General features: G+C 31.9%; 1 protein-coding gene and 1 pseudogene across 2 annotated transcripts; both read left to right on the top strand.

Moving 5' to 3' along the window:
• Positions 1–3498: 3498 nt before the first annotated feature.
• On the top strand, positions 3499–8156 carry LOC129309698 (uncharacterized). Of its 2 annotated transcripts, none has more exons than XM_054951376.1 (9): positions 3499–3802; positions 3898–4094; positions 4468–4649; positions 4775–5059; positions 5139–5197; positions 5289–5325; positions 5435–5506; positions 6728–7052; positions 7543–8156. In XM_054951376.1, exons 1-9 carry the CDS (start codon positions 3514–3516, stop codon positions 7894–7896), a joined length of 1800 nt encoding a protein of 599 aa, XP_054807351.1. In that variant the 5' UTR covers positions 3499–3513; the 3' UTR covers positions 7897–8156. The 2 variants fall into 2 exon arrangements, with proteins under 2 accessions (XP_054807351.1, XP_054807352.1); XM_054951377.1 differs by having other exon boundaries at positions 3901–4094.
• Positions 8157–15168: 7012 nt separating this feature from the next.
• On the top strand, positions 15169–15795 carry LOC129308192 (uncharacterized; annotated as a pseudogene).
• The last annotated feature ends 945 nt before the right edge of the window (positions 15796–16740 follow it).

The following is a 16740-nucleotide window of genomic DNA, read 5'->3' on the forward strand; positions in this document are numbered from 1 at the left end:
AATCCCATAAAATTTAGAAACCATAGCCAAGTTCCTTGAAAACTGAGTATAATTTGAATTAGGCCATAAAGATAATAATACTCCTATTCAACATATATTACTTTAATCAAATAATTAACTTACAACAATTTCATCATCAATTTACAATTATAATTTTAACTTTTTATAATTGTAATTTCATATATTCAATAGTTAAATAATCATATGTTACTAATAAAGTTTAACATCAATTGTTTAAAACTATTTCATCAATAATTTACAATTATAATTTTAACTTTTTATAGCTGTAAGTTTATATATTCAATAGTTAAATTGATCATTTTAATTATTGTATATATGAAATTATGATTGTAAATAATTGAAGTTGTTGTTATAAATTACTAATAAAGTGATCGTAAATTATTTTACTTATGTAACGTATACATGTTTACTTATAGCATTATTATCTTTTTTACCCCAATTTTAAATTATAATCAGATCTCAAGGGACCTAGTTGTGATTTTTAAATTTTGAAGGGCTTATATATGTATAAGTCTGCTCCATGAGACTTATATGTAATTTTTTTTATTTTTTTCCAGCATGATACTACTATACTAAGTATAGAGCAAGTCAGCTAAATTCCACATTCACATAATTCAGTTAGTTTTAGGACTACCATCAAGGCATTAGCCTAAACTTTCAAGTGTTCTAGAGCCCAAAATAAGTATTCCAAGCTTAATACTTAGGGAAAAGAGAGAGTTTCTAACAATTGTAACCAAAACACTTTCAAAAATACAGTCCTATCCTTAGTTGTTAACCAAATTTTTACCCAAAAAAAATTAACCAATTAAATTGAAAGGCATGAAGAGAGGAGAAAGAAGATTGCTCTCCCACCCTAAAGCCATCTCTCATGCTTTTTCCTTAACAAAGCCCACACTTGAAATGAAACTGTAAAGAAAAACAACTGATGCTTCATTGGGTGCCTAAGACCTTTAAGCCGTTAATTTGATGCCCCTCCTAGCAAGTGATCAAATTTTGTAAGGGTCAATCATGTCTTCAGGCTCAAAAATATTTATATAAGTATTTATAAATTATTCATTAATAAGGTCATCATTTAGGCAACGAGATTTGATCTCATAACTAGTTTTGTGTATTATTAGTTAAATTCTTACTAACTGAACTAACCTTTATCATTCATAATCTCTTAATCACCCACAAATGCCAAATTTAATTTGGTCCAATAAAGCCTTAGGGATGATTAATTGACCACATAATTGTCAAATGCTATACAAAGGCTTTTTTATGTATTGATCATTAAAGTAGGGCCTTTGATGTCCATGAATTTGTTCGTTTTTAAAGGGAAGCACAACGGAAGCATCATTAGAATGTTTGTGAGAAACCATCTCGTTTACCCCCAAGTTATAACAGAGATGCCATTGTTAATCATAAATGTTTATATTTTTCATTTTTGATGCTTCTACAACATGTAAAGACTCTTTTTTATGGCTTTTTTTTTTTGGGTGTTGGTGTAATTATAGCTACACATACGATATTTTCTAATTAATTAGTGTTATGTGTATGTTGATTTTTTTTATCTGGGTATTTTGATTTTTATTTTGAAAAAATATGGATGTAATTATGTTTGAGGGTCATCTGGTTTGCTCACATCTTGCCCTTTTGTTGTTGTTGTTGTTATTGTTGAAGTATTAGGAGTAGCCCATCCGACGTAGAGATTATCTCTCATGACGAGCGTTATGACAAAATTTATAACTCTCCTGACTAAGTTAAAACATGCATAAGGATTGATATTCAAACACCCCACCTACTTATGTAAATAATAAGAGCTCTTACTATTTATTCTAAATTGAATTAGGTGCTTATATCATGTCGTGTATTCAGGTTGCTTTAAATTTTAATCAATCTCTTGTTTACAGAGAGGATGCAGCATGTTAGATAGAGCACTATGAGTCTACAACAGCTGTGACAAGAAAGATACGCTCTAAAAAAATAGCATGAATTAAACTTTGAATTTCACTGGAAAATGTACCTACATTTAGTGCTTAATTACACCAACTTTAATAAAAAGATACATATGTGTAAAAAAAAAAAAAACACAATCCTGAAATGCCTTCCAGATCAAGATTCAAGGGTAATAATATAAAAAGGTTTAGGAGCATTTTTCTTTTTTTGTTTAATCAAATATAAATTCACACACCCTAATTCTCGATACAATGGCATACAAAAGTAACGACTTTTTTTTATTCTTTAGTATTTTTTTTTTTCAAGTTAACAACCTTTCTAATATGAGTTGAGACACATAGAATAGCTGCTCTGCACCATGACAAAAATTAAGGGGTTGTCATAACCATCATCTAACAGTAAATATTCTGAATAACATATGATTCTCAACTTATCTCTCTGTGTTCAATCCTTGTCTTTCAATATCACACAGTTATTCAAAGCGTAAACTTCATACTAAGTAGAATAATATAAAGTGCGAATTTTTTTGAAGTCCTTATAAAGTGGAAAAAAATCACAAAAGAAATGAAAATGTGTTTAAGGACTTGTTTTTATTTTTTTATTAGTCCTTTTTTATAATTTTTGAAATCATTTTTTATTATTTTTTGATTAACTAACAGTCAAATTTAATTTTTATTAATGGCAAAGTCAGATTGTACTGTTTTTTAAGTTGAAGGGAGCAATGCACAAAAAATGAGTTTAAGATATTAGATGCTCCTAGATTTAGTTTATGAGGTCAATTTGATCTTTTATCGTTTTTTAAATTATTTTGTAAATTAATTTTTAAAAATTAATTTTCAAATCAAAATAAAATAAAAATATGTTTGATTATGTTAATTTAAAAAATTTTGAAACTAAAAAAATGACTAACAGTGATAATCATCAGTGATTAATAGTGTGACATATGATAATGATTGACAATAACTAACGATAATTTATCACAGTCAAATGTAATATATTTTAAAAATAAAAAGAAAAATCTTTAATATCTTTTTTAAAATAAAAAAATAGAACACTTTAAAAAATATTTAAATTCAAAACACTTATTCAAATTTTTTTTGATTTTTTAATTTTAAAAACAGATAATAGTTTTTTTTAAAAAAATCAAACGGTCTAATTCTTCTATATCTCACAATTTCCCTTCCCTTTTTCGTTGATTTTACACTTACAGTTGTCAGACATTCAATTTGCACGTACTATACTTTATTTATTTATTTTTGTCGACCATATCTTTAAATTTTTAATTGCCCATCGTGCATTTCCCTATTTAAAGAAATGGGAAAAAAAAAATCTTTATGGAAAAAGTCGCTTAACATGGCTTTTAAGGAAGGCAAAATCGTCATTCCGATAGACGGTGCCGGCGGTATTTGCAAAGGGCCTAGAGCCCACTGCAAGAGCAAAGGATAGGGGTATTTTGGTAATACAGAAAAGGTAGGGGTATTTTGGTCACACAAGAAAGGATACAAAGGCCAGGTATAATAGAAGGCCCTACCCGCACTCTTTTTTGTAGAACGTATGCCGAAGATCGCAGCGTCTGTTATTAAAATAGCTATCTTTTCATTTTCACCCTCGCTTCCTCTCTCTCTCGTCCTTTTCGTCTGTCTCTCTCTCAAAAATCTGAGGCTCTGGGCCAACAACAGGAGGAGGAGGAGAAGAAGAAGGAGGAGAAGAAACGCAAGCGCCACCAACATTATGTTGCGCTTTAGACCAAACCCTTCTTTATTTCTTCTCATTCTCTCCCTCTTCCTCTTTGTTGTTTTCACCTCTGGAACCGCCCCTTCCCGCCGCTCTGGGCTTTTTCCAGGTAATTTTATCTTGCTTTCATTCATTCCTATGGTTTTTTTTATTCTAGGTTGGATTTTTTTTTCATGGGTATTGGGGTTTTTTGGATTTTTCTAGAAGATGGTGTGGAAATTGATGTTAGAAGTCAGTATTTTGATGTGCTGCCGTGGAAGACGAGGAGATTACTGGCCAACGAAACAACGGCCAATAGTTCTCTCGTGTTGGCTCAGGACAGAACTCGCCGGAAAGATCCTCTGGACCACTTTAACCGCTACGCTGGTGGTTGGAATATCAGCAACCAGCATTATATTGCTGTGAGTTGTCGTTCATTTCTTCGTCACTATCTTATCCTGCTTCTGGATTTTCCCCTCAACACGCTATCTGTTTCTACCGTCAGTGAAGGCTTGATATTCGTTATCTCAATCTAGTTTATGTCAGAAAACTGGAGGTAGATTTTTCCTGGAAAATTGATAAGTTACACCCCGGCCTGGGATTAATCTTAATGATTCTGTTTGGCCATATTTTCAAACCGTTAAATCATATTTTGCTAACTCTTTAATGATAATTTCGGGTGCTAGAGTTCCAGAGCACCTTCTGGTCGTCTGGTTCTAATTTTTCTCATTGATTTGTTTATCTTTTTCTTATTTGGTGCTTCACTGACTTCTATTTGTTCCTATTTTGGTGCAGTCAGTTGTTTTTACTGCGGTTCCCTTCTTTGTCGTTGCTGCAGTTTGGTTCGTGCTTTTTGGGCTCAGTTTATTCCTTATCTGTCTGTGTCGTTGCTGTTGTCCAAGAGAACCTTTTGGCTATTCTCGAACAGCTTATGCTTTGTCCTTGATCTTCCTTATTCTCTTCACCCTGGCAGCAATGTATCTCTCTTTTCTCTCATCTTCCTTTTCTCTCTTTTTCTGCTCAAATCAAATCTTGTATTGTGCCATGCTTTCTTGAAATGACATTTTGTGACTTACTGAATATATCTGTTTAAATATGCTAGTGCTGGATGTGTTGTCCTGTACACTGGTCAGGGGAAATTTCATGGCAGTACCTCAGACACACTGGATTATGTTGTCGATCAGGCTGACTTCACTGCTCAAAACCTCAGGAATGTGTCAGATTATCTTGATGCTGCTAAGAAGATTGGAGTTGATGCTGTCTTTATGCCATCGGATGTTCAGAAGAACATTGATGATGTTCAAACAAAAATCAAATCTGCTGCTGCCACTCTTTCCAATAAGACCCAAGAAAACTCTGAAAAAATACAAGACGGTTTAGATGCAATGTAAGCACAATTTTGATATTGCTTCTAACTGTTACTCAGAATAGCTTTGGCTAACATTCATCTGTTTTGTTCTCTGTAGGAGATTAGCTCTTATTATTATTGCAGCTGTTATGCTCTTTCTTGCATTTCTTGGGTTCAGTAAGTTTCTTCTGTTTTCTTATTTTTAATGTTCTGTCATAAAATTTTTCATAAAATCTCATCCCATTTTCTACTTGAAACCTTTTTGCAGTATTTTCCATCTTTGGGTTGCAGTGTCTAGTATACTTGTAAGTCATGTTCCTCCCCTTCTGGCTTGTCCTATCCCTTTACTGTACATAGCTCTGTGACTGATTATAGTTGTCCAGTTGGTGAATGATGTGTCTTTTATGGCTGCAGTTTGGTGATTGTTGGATGGATTCTTGTTGCCGGAACATTTATTGTGTGTGGTGTGTTTCTCTTTCTTCATAAGTAAGTTCTCATTTTTCTTATCATATTGTCATTGTGAAGGTACTCCTTTGTCAAAGTTTTTATGAGCTACTATGTTTTTCATCTTGGATAGACATTCTGGGGTCTTAGTTCATTGTTTTTGTAGTTTGAAATGTGGTGCTGTTGCATGATTCGTGGAATTTTGTGGACCGTACAAAAGAATTATTTGATACTCTTGATATAGGGGTCAGCATTGAGCTTTGCGATATGGCAGATTATCTGAGGGAAATTTAATGCCACAAGACATTGTGTTGCAGTTATGATTATGGAGATTATAGTTGGAAATCAATGACCTTTATGTTGAACATTCTCAAAACTTCTGGATTAAAGAAAAAGACATTTGGGAGTCTATAATCGGATATGGTGTTTGAACTGTTGTTCAATAATCATTATCATTTAAACTTCTTTAACTTGTACACAGATTATTCAGAAGTTATGGTTTGGAGGTACAGGCTTATTACTTAAAATGACCAGTTCTCAGTAGGATCTGGGAGTTTTAGTTCCCAGACCTGGAATAAATGTTCTTCTGTGCATTGCTGAGAGCAGATTCCATTCTTGTCCCTATACTGATCGGTCTTTTTAACTTTCAATTTTAGTGAATACCTCCATTAAGAGGGAACAAACCTAGATTTATACACTATTTTCTGAAAGGAAACTATTCAAACAAACAATCAAGATAGTTATCTCTGATCTGCTACAGGGAATTGTATCTGCCTTGAGCATTTGGCTTGTGTTTAGTCTAGTTATGCTGTTAGTGTTTCTATATTCGATGAAATTTGATATTTGTACTCAGTGAGATTTATCTGTAGTTGGAAATATCTGGCACATAGTTTTAGTTCTCAGCAATACTTTTTAAAATATGGAAATTGTTCTAATAATGTGTCACCACATTGGATATGGGATGACCAAAACTTTTTACACAAATAGACTTGTATTTAATTCAAGATGTTCTATTATAAAAAACTTGTCTGCTATATGAATGGATAAAACAAAAACATCAATAATTGTTATTTTTTGGCCAATTGATTGATAGTTATGGTTTAATGCTTCACTAGTATCTGCTTAGATCTTCTAACCTGTGAAGTACTACAGAAGAGATTCATTTTGAGTGCTTTTCAATATCATTTGATGAACTGTATTGGTACATCACATATGCTGCATAAGATATATATGATAACTTACTGTATTGGCGTATTTGCTCAGTGCGGTTGCAGATACTTGTGTTGCCATGGATCAGTGGGTGCAGAACCCAACCGCTCATACAGCCTTGGATGATATTCTTCCTTGTGTGGATAATGCAACTGCACAAGAAACCTTGACTCAAACCAAGGATGGGACTTTCCAAATTGGGAAGATAATTGGCAACGTCATTGCTAATGTCACAAACCGAAACTTCCCACCCAATGCGGGACCTCTGTACTACAATCAATCAGGCCCCCATATGCCAGCGCTCTGCAATCCATTCAATCCTGATCTCACAGATAGGCAGTGTGCTGCTGGGGAAGTGGTCTTGGACAATGCCACTGAGGTAAAGACCATTTTTAAGATTTTCAAATGTAGATTAATATGTAGGGAATAGTAGGAGGACAAAATTCACATAATATACACTTCTTTCATAACTCTCAAGTGCATAATCATATACTTCAGTAAAGCTTTTCCATATGGATGACTATAAATATGAAATTTATTGGGAGCTGTACTATTTACAAGTCAAGAACAGTACGCCTCTTCCTAAATTATATTTTGGGCGTTGCGCCCTTTTAGTTTTATATTCCTTAATCACCCAAAAAATCTGCATCAATCAGATGTGGTAGAATTTTATGTTTCAGGTTTCATCATCTGGAAGTTGTAACGTGTTAGGCCAGATGTCTAAGAGATTTAGGCCAGGCATTTCAAGTTGGATTCTCTGCATTTTTGCATTCATGCATTGGGAAAGAAGCTAGGCCTTTTGTTTTTTCCCCTAATTTTTCTCCAACATGAACACGAGTTACCTCACATTCAAATTCTGCATCAAGCAGGTATGGAAGAATTATACCTGTCAGGTTTCATCTGCTGGCATCTGCATCACACCGGGCCGGATGACTCCGACCATATACGGTCAAATGGCAGCTGCAGTGAACGTGAGCTACGGTCTGTATCATTACGGACCATTCCTGGTAGATCTCCAAGACTGCACCTTTGTCAGGAAAACATTCTCAGACATCAGCGGCCAGTATTGCCCGGGTCTCAGAAGGCACTCCCAGTGGATCTACCTTGGATTACTCTCAGTATCTGTCGCAGTGATGCTGTCTCTGATCTTCTGGGTCATCTATGCGAGAGAGAGGAGGCATCGTGTGTACGCAAAGCTTATGACAGAAGATAAAGCCCCTTGAAGGCATCATGCGTTACTGTAGTGAGAAGATTATGGTGTTCATTTGTGTTTGGTGCTGTGCAAGATTTTTGAGTCGCATATGTTTATTGGTATTTATTGTTTTTATTGAAGAGATGTTTAAATCTCTCTTAATAGTATGAGTAATATATAGGAAGTGGTACCTGTAGTAGTGTATTTATTATGGTGTATTAACTAATTTATTGTATGTATAAATGAGCACTTAAGGGAAAAAAGCCTTGCTTTGGCACGTTTTGACGTGAATTTTGGATCATGGTTCCATCATCTCGGGATGCTTCTTTGAACGTTTCAAAATTCTGGTGACAAGAGCTTTCTAATATGATTTAAAAACTAATATTTATATATAAAAATTACATTTTCTTATTATTGTGAAACTGGTTTTTATTAAATTTAGACTGCTGAATGTGAAATTTTTGCTGTTTGTTTGTTTGTTTTTTTTTTTTTTTTGGCCAACGTGAAAACATGACTATATTTTCTTATCAACTCTAATGCATTTTCTTGTGAGTAGTGGCATGCACATATTTTTAAATTGATAAGAAAATTTTAACTAACATTATAAATAAATTAAATATATTTTTGTTGATTTTTTAACTATTGATTTATATTTTTTTAATTGTAAATAAAAATCATAGTTTGTTATTAAAAATTGTAATAATTTAAAGTTTATAATTGTTATTAATGTTGTTTTATATTCTTAATTAGCCACAACCTGTGCGTTGCACGGTTGGCTAATTCAAGAGACACATAAATCAAATGGTATTATAGTTTAAATAATGTTAACCACCATATCATGTGACACGTGGGCAAAAAGATTAAAGTGGAACAAAATTTTCAACACGGGGCATCATTGTGCCGTCGTTTTTATGTATGAGTCCATTGACGTTTTGGGAAATGAGAACGAAAGCAGTACCTCGTCACGTCTTTCCCTCGCGGGATTCGAAATGCAGTGCAATGACATTTTTGCCCTTCTTCCAGTGATAAAGAAATGCCACAACTCTCAAGAAAATACATTAGAATTGATAAGAAAAACTAAGTCATGTTTTCGTGTTGGCTACGAACAAAAAAAAATTTAATAAATAGATATAAAATAGTTTAAAGATTATATTAACCTTGTCCAAATAATTTTTAAAAAGGAAAATGACAATGACTCTATTTACGTTATTATAATTATAGTCCTCTAGTGTAATTATTATTTTTAATTATTAAATTATTATCTTTTAAAAAATATTAATTTTTTATCAAATCATCCTGCACTTGGGCTCTTTCTAGCTCTGCACTTCTGCCACTATTTAAAATTTTTAATATTAGTTGAAAATTTATAAAAAATAATTATAAATATAATCCGGAAATGAGCTATCATTTTCTGAAACCTAACTCTCGTTCAAAGAGCCTAGGACTAGGCTCATAAGCTTGCTTTTTATTCTTTATTAGTTTTTTCATTTTTCAAAAATTAAAATTTTTAGTTATAATATTTCATATTTTTTAAGGTACAAATTATAATGTTCAAAATTAAAAATAAATAATAGAAATTTTAATTTTAAAGTATGAACATATATTCTAAAATTTAAATTCAATTTAAAAATTAAAAATATTTTTTTAGGAGTAAAATAAAAAAGGAAAAATGACAATAAGGACCCCTAAAGATATTAATCTCAATTAAGGTCCATAAAATTTTAAAATCTCAATTAAGGACTATTGGGATAAAAAAATATAGTTTGTCTTAAATGCCCTTGATAAAAAAAAAAACCCAATTATGTTGAAATTCCCATTATGTTGTTTTCACAACAAATCACTTTTTGTTAAATAATTGATTCTCAATTGAGGTTTCATTTTTTTCACAATATATGTTAGTAATTTTTCTAATTTCGGTCAGTGAATTCTTAAGATACATTAGTGGATCCCAATTTGGATGTCACTTTTTCTTAAATAATCAATGTTCAAGTGGGGTTTTATATTTTTACAATAAACGTTAGCAATTTTTTTAAGTTGGGTTAGTGAATCCCTAAGTAGCGTTGGTGAATCTCACATCACATTAGTGAATCTCAAGAGACATTTAAGACAAACTAAATTTTTTTTATCCCAATGGTCCTTAATTGAGATTTCAAAATTTTACGATCCTTAATTAGGATTAATGTTCTTAGGAAGCCTTTACTTGTCATTTTCCCAATAAAAAAAGTGTTGCTTGAGCCCAAGTTTGTTTTTTAGGGCCATATGTCAAAGCTCAATTTTCTTAAAAATTATAATTTTTTAAGCCTAAATTTTTATAAAAATTGTTGGATAAAACTGGTACTCAAGACAAGGGGTGAATTGAGTATTCAAAATTTTTTGCACAGATAATTTCCCAACTTAGAAGATGATGAACACAAGATGCAAGCTTAATGTAAGAAACACTTGAAACCAAGGAGAATTGAGATAAGATAAGCAAGACACACAATATCTATCCTAATTTAACCCAATCACTTCGCTTACATCCAGTTTTCAAGATTATACTTGTGATTTTTAACTATAATTCTATAAATACAAGTTTCAGTAGGTGCTTACCACCACAGTACAATTACAAGACTGTATTAATCTTGATTTCATAACAACACTTACTACAGTAGTAAGTTGTTACAATAACATTTAGAAAATATCTTTCTAAAATTTGCAAAATTTCAAATTAAATAAAGAAAAAGTCTTTCACAAAATAACTCTTTGAAAAAGGGTATATATGATAACAATAAAAACTTATAAACTTTTGAGAGTTTTTTTCACAAAGTTGACTGAATGTTAGTAAGAATTAAATGCAAGACACTTAATGATCAATGAATATGTTACCTACTCACGTAAATGAGGTCTTATATATAATTTGAAGTGGTTTAGATAGTTAGAAACACTTAAGGAAAGGACTATAGTTGTTGCATGTAGAAGTGAAGAATATCAAAAAAGCCACTTGTCCTACAATGCATTTAATGCTTTGTTAGGGGCCAATTCAAGCATAAATTGGAGCATATCATGCATGGAATGGCATGAAGTTTAAGGCTTTGGTTCACTCTTAGTCAACTCAAGCATGAGGCTATAATGACTTTAAGCATGTTTTGGAAGACAGAAGCACCTAACTTTTCTGTTTGTCAAACACACGTGGATCCACTTAGTGTTCAAGTGCGAAATGGAATACAGAAGCACCTAGCTTTTTTGTATGAAGAAATATGCTTGATCACTCTTTGAAACTAGCTTGATTTGGCTTATCTAGTTCTAAGGCTTTCTAAATTAGACTTGAACACTTCTAAGGAAAACTCCATTTCAAGCATGAATCATTCAGATTTAGGCATGAAATGTCACTAAGGTAAACTTCAAGATGATATTATGGACAACTCAAGAGTGGTCACAAAGTTTACTCAAGTGTGAATTAGAACATAAAAACATCTCCAAGACACTTCCTCACATTGCGTGCCAAAATATGTGTGTACCACTCTTTGGCTTAGGCATGAAATGACTTATGATGCAGTGTTTAACTTCTACGGTCTAATTCAAGTGAGATTCATTGTAGCCCAAGCTTAAATTGGATCTATTAAGTCCTATTATGCATCAAGGGTAGCCAATTCATGCATGGCACCTACCATATCAAGCATGAAATGGACAAATAATCATAGGTGCATTAAAAGTTTAACACTTAAGATCAAAGGACTTATAAGTCTAAAGTTGGTTCTAATGTGATGCATTTTTGCCTTTTTTTTTAAAAAAATATGTGATAGCCTTCACTAGTTTTTACAATTGAATTTAAGAGAAGAATAAATAAGTAAACCTATGATACTAAATTTTCTCTTGATTTTCATGCTCTTAGAGGTTTTGTTACTAAGCTGATTTATGTGATTTGCACAAGTAACAAACTCTTTTTTTTTATTTTGTTATTATTAAAACATATGGTTCAACAAAAACATATTTAAACGGGCAACTTACCATGCCCAACCTTTATTCCCACTCTAATTGTGAATAGTAGGCCAATCACTTGTGATTGTTTGGCTATTAGTGTGTGTGTGTGTGTGTATTACTCGAAAAATTTATGAAATACACTTGGGATTATTTGTAACGTCAATTGAAGTCAATCACTCGTGAGTTTTTGCTTTCGCTAGGGAAATCAACAAAAGATACTTGAAAATCTTTGTTGCATTATTCGGGAAATTATAAAATTCTGTTGTAAATCTTAAGCTAATTAATAAAAAAATAATTTATTATAAGTAAAGATTATGTTTTGTGACTGAATAAATAGTTTATTACAATAATTATTAATGTTCTTTTGAAATCCCCAGTTGTCATTTTCCCACTGCTATTTACTGCACTGTTGTATCAATTCACAGAATTGCGGCGTCTTTCTGAGGCATAAACAAGAATTGCGTCATCCACTGCTATTAACGTTCTAACTTTGCCTTATACATTGGTAAGATGCATTATTTATTGAGATTTATTCAGTTGAAATTTGTACATATTGTTGGTATATCTACTGAGATTTATTCAGTTAAGATTCAAAGAATATTTTATGTTTATTAATCATTATTAGGATATTCATTTGTCAATATTATGATCATCTACTTTCCGAGTATATATAGTGTAAGTTTTTGGTACGTCACCTTTTCAAGTTTCCCTCCTTTCTTTAAGAGTTCTTTCATATATTAAGAACAAAAAAACAACTTTCAAAATCTGTCTTATACTAAGGAAATCTGTCGGTAAAAAAAAAAAATACTAAGGAAATCTATATTATGTGGTTGAACTTGAGTTAAATGGGACAAGCCGTTGGAGAGAAATTTGATTCTTATACTATAAGTAAATTGATGAAAAATTTCACGTTGAAATGTGCAGTATTTCTAGGCTGAGTTAATCTCTAGGCATGCTGGACCGTTTCATATAATGTAGAAGTCAATTAAATATCTTCGGAGAGCTCTTGTTTATAACCTTAGCTTTTTCCAACTCTATCCATGGTTTTTGAGTATTCATGTCTCTCCAGTCACATACAACCACATAAAAAAAAAAAAAACTTTTTAGAATGATTAGAAAAGGTTTTTTACACGGTTTTTTTTTTTTTGTGAATTTCAGACAAATAGCATACATACTAGTCAGTCAAAACTGGCCAAGGCTTTCTAGCCTGAGAGAGAAATTATACATATCTAAATTATTCCAAACAGGTAGCAAGCTCCTAGGTAATAATTCAACAAACACATTATAAAATGGCTGGTTTTGAACTTTTCTATACCTGTTTTTCAACCATTGTTTTTTTTTTCGAATAATATATAAGTCAATATATTAACATTAAGTAAAACGATTCCAAGATTAAAAGGTCCTCAGAACAGATTATGGAGCTCAAGTACAAAAGTCCGGCTACAAAAAACAATTAGATGTACAAAATAGCCAAGTCCAACGAAGACAAAAGAGACAGACAAATGTCTTGTTTGGTTGCTAGAAATGAATGAAATAAAATAAATTGAAAAAATAAGATCAAAATGAACTAAATCACTTTCCCCTCATGATAAATATAATAAAATTTATTAATATATATTATAAATTTAAGAATTATCACACCCTCCAAAAGTCTCATGTATTATGATTCCTAACCCCATAAACTAAATTACTCATTCCCTTTATAAATGTGCTTACTTATTCTTTTTGATCATCTTATTTTTACCTTTATTTTTTTAATCTATTCTATTCCATTCTTTTCTAGTAAGTAAATGGGACCAAAAGGAAAAAAGAAACACATTGAAACACTAGGACATAGCATAAATCAAAATATTCTCGAGCTAACAGACACGGCAAAATTTAAGGCTCGATAAAAAGAAATAAGTTTCTTAACTAGTTGAATAAGTTTTTCAACAGTTGTTGAAACTCTTTTTTATAGGCCACTTCATTATAAAATGGGAGAATCATATTCAAGGATTATCTAAGAAACTTATTTGTAGATAAGGACTTCCTTATTTGTAAATAAGTTTCTTAATTGGTCACATTTTGATGTGGATTGACTTTGAATTGCTATGGAAAACTTGCGGTAGAAAGAATATTTTCCCTTTGTTCTTTGGGACGTGGAAAGAAAAGGTTAAAAGTTAGCGTCTAAAAGAATATAAGTTAAAGGGCATTTTTGTTTCTCAATTATTCACTTAGGAGTGTCGATATTCTAAACTTTTATGTGATATAATTTTTCCTTTTAACATTTAAAAAATGATGCATCAGATATCCCGCTGTTATAAAAAGTTAATTTTAATAATTAGTTAACAAAAAATTACAAAAAAAAGACATAAAAAATCATAGAAAAGACTTATAAAATTGCAAATAAGTACTCTACTAAAAAATTTAGTATCGATTAAGTCCCTATTGTGTTTGGTTTAGGGAGGGGAGGGGAGGGGAGTATTTTAATATTGCCTCCCCACATCCCTCGATCAGATCCATCCCTAAGGAGTAGCAACAGCAATCCGATGAGATGAAGATGGGACGATGCACGGCAGCAAGAGTGACAATAAGCACTGAGGTGGGAGAGTTTTGGAAAGTGAAGTGAAGGTCGATAATCATTTTTTTTAATTTTTAAATTTTCAATCAATGGATAAGTATGGAATATAACAAAACATGTGAGGGTAAATTGGTCAATAAATTTAGCTCTCCTTAAAAAAAACCAAAAAACCTCCAGTTTGGAGGGGCTAATATGAGGAGAGAGGAGGGGAGGTGAGGGGATATGTTGAACTCCTCCCTTTCAATACCCTCAACCAAACACACTCTAAGATAATGATTGGTCAACATTGTATTTTGTCCTTTTACGTGGATAAGAAATAATATCTATATTTTATTATTTATATATAATTTAGAAGATTTGATTGACATTAATTTTTTTATAGGGTATTTATATGTAATTTTATGTGTTCTTTTTTGTATTTTTTTAAAGTATTTTTTTGTAATTTTTAAGTTAGCTAACAGTTAAAATTAATTTTTTTAATGATAGAATGGTCAATGTGCTATTTTTAAATGTTAAAAAGAAAAATTGTAATGCATAAAAATTTAGGATACTAGATACTTTTGAGCGAATAATTGGGGCAAAAATACCCTTCAATCCAAATGTGAGTGTGTGTAATACCAATAGCAAATTGCCCTTGTAGAATGACTTGGATCTCCAAATAAATACGTAAATGCACTCAAACCCGAATCATCCGCATCTAAATTGAATCCGAACCTACTAGCCTACTAGGAATATTCCCACACAATGACAAGGTCATAGTGGTACTTTCACAAAGTAAAATAATAGTATGCAATTCATATATCAGCATGAAAATCCTCCATTATGTGTGTGTGTGTGTGTTAATTAAACAGAGATCAGATCAGATCAGAGTTCTATGGCCTCTTCATCGTCTTCATCATCCTCCGTTATTATTAATGGTGCCAATTATGATTATCATGGCGTCACAAACCCAGCATTACAAACCTGCTTGTGTTCTTCCACCAACCATCCTGGCTCCTTTCGCTGCAGTCTCCACAAGAAGTCTCAGCGAGCCATTTCATCATCATCACCATCACCAGCAGCAGCAGCTAGTTCCTACTAAGAGGAAGGCCATTCTCATGCCAATCATAAGGCCCTCAAGTCATGATCTTCACCGGAGGAAGAATTTCCAGCCAAAGCCCACCAGATTCAGATTCATCAACGACTCCTCTACACCCTAAAGTCCTCTTCATCGATCATACTTCACTCTTTCAAATTCTCTCTGTTTTCTCTGTGCATGGCCAAACCCTTGTCCTCTTCCCCCCCTCTCTCTTTCGTGTTCTAAGAATACATCGATCGTCTGAGTCTGTACATAATAAGGTTTTGATTGTGGCCCTATATGGTGGGAAATCGTGAAAATTATCGTGTTCTGAAATTACAGTTTTTATCTGTAGTGCCAAATGGATAAGAAGGAGTATTTTTTTTTTTTTAAATGTGCTATGGAGAGTTTCTCAGTGAGATTTTCCTCCTTTTTCTCAGTGCTCATATAAATGGATTGATACTTTGGATGTGTTAATGCTGAAGAATTTAAACTTCTGTTGTTATTTTTGGTTGTGTAAATTAATATTGGTTATCCAAAATAATGCCTTCACTGTTCAGTAAGGAAACAAAGACACACACACACACACACACATTTATGTATATGATAACAGATAAAAAACTTGCATGAATTCGGTAAACCACATTATTCATTACCTATCTAATAAATACATTCCATGTTAGATGGTTATAAATATAGATTTATTTAGTTATTGATGATAACGGAAAGAGAAAATACAAGAAAAGAAATTTCAAAAATAAAGTCATTAAAAATGATAACACATGAAATTTTATTTGATTAAATTGATGCTAACATATTATACTTTTATTGGATAAACCATAAATGATGTGGTGCACCTAGTCTATACAATAATGTTTCAGGATGGTATTATGGATTTGTTGGTATAGTGATTCAAATTTCATATAATTTTTCTTTGGCCTGAAAATTTCATATAAATTGATCAGATGTAAGATATTTAATTTTTATAATAAAGAAATCTTGGGAAACAAGTTATATATTCTTAACAAAAAAAAACAAGGAAAATTTTTTTTGGCTGAAAAATGTATTTATAAACTAAAAACAATTACAAGATGATTAAATTTTTAGATATAACCCTTTTATCACATCGAGAGGTGGGGAATAACCAAAGATACAAAAAGTTACATCCATAGAATGGGACATTTTAGCAATATAATCAGCATATAAGTTAGAATCTCTGCCAAAATGATGAATAAAGAAGATCCAGTGAACAAAAAAGAAATGTTTGATTATTCAGCAAATCACATTATTCTTTTAAA

Source organism: Prosopis cineraria, unplaced genomic scaffold (assembly GCF_029017545.1).
Source record: "Prosopis cineraria cultivar Desert tree isolate PC_DT_omini unplaced genomic scaffold, ASM2901754v1 PC4, whole genome shotgun sequence".
Taxonomy (NCBI): domain Eukaryota; kingdom Viridiplantae; phylum Streptophyta; class Magnoliopsida; order Fabales; family Fabaceae; genus Prosopis; species Prosopis cineraria.

Coding starts and splice junctions, on each gene's coding strand:
- LOC129309698 (XM_054951376.1), top strand. CDS start 3,514: ATGCCGAAGATCGCAGCGTCTGTTATTAAAATAGCTATCTTTTCATTT. Junction 3,803..3,897: donor CCGCTCTGGGCTTTTTCCAG/GTAATTTTATCT, acceptor GGATTTTTCTAG/AAGATGGTGTGGAAATTGAT. Junction 5,326..5,434: donor TTGCAGTGTCTAGTATACTT/GTAAGTCATGTT, acceptor TTATGGCTGCAG/TTTGGTGATTGTTGGATGGA.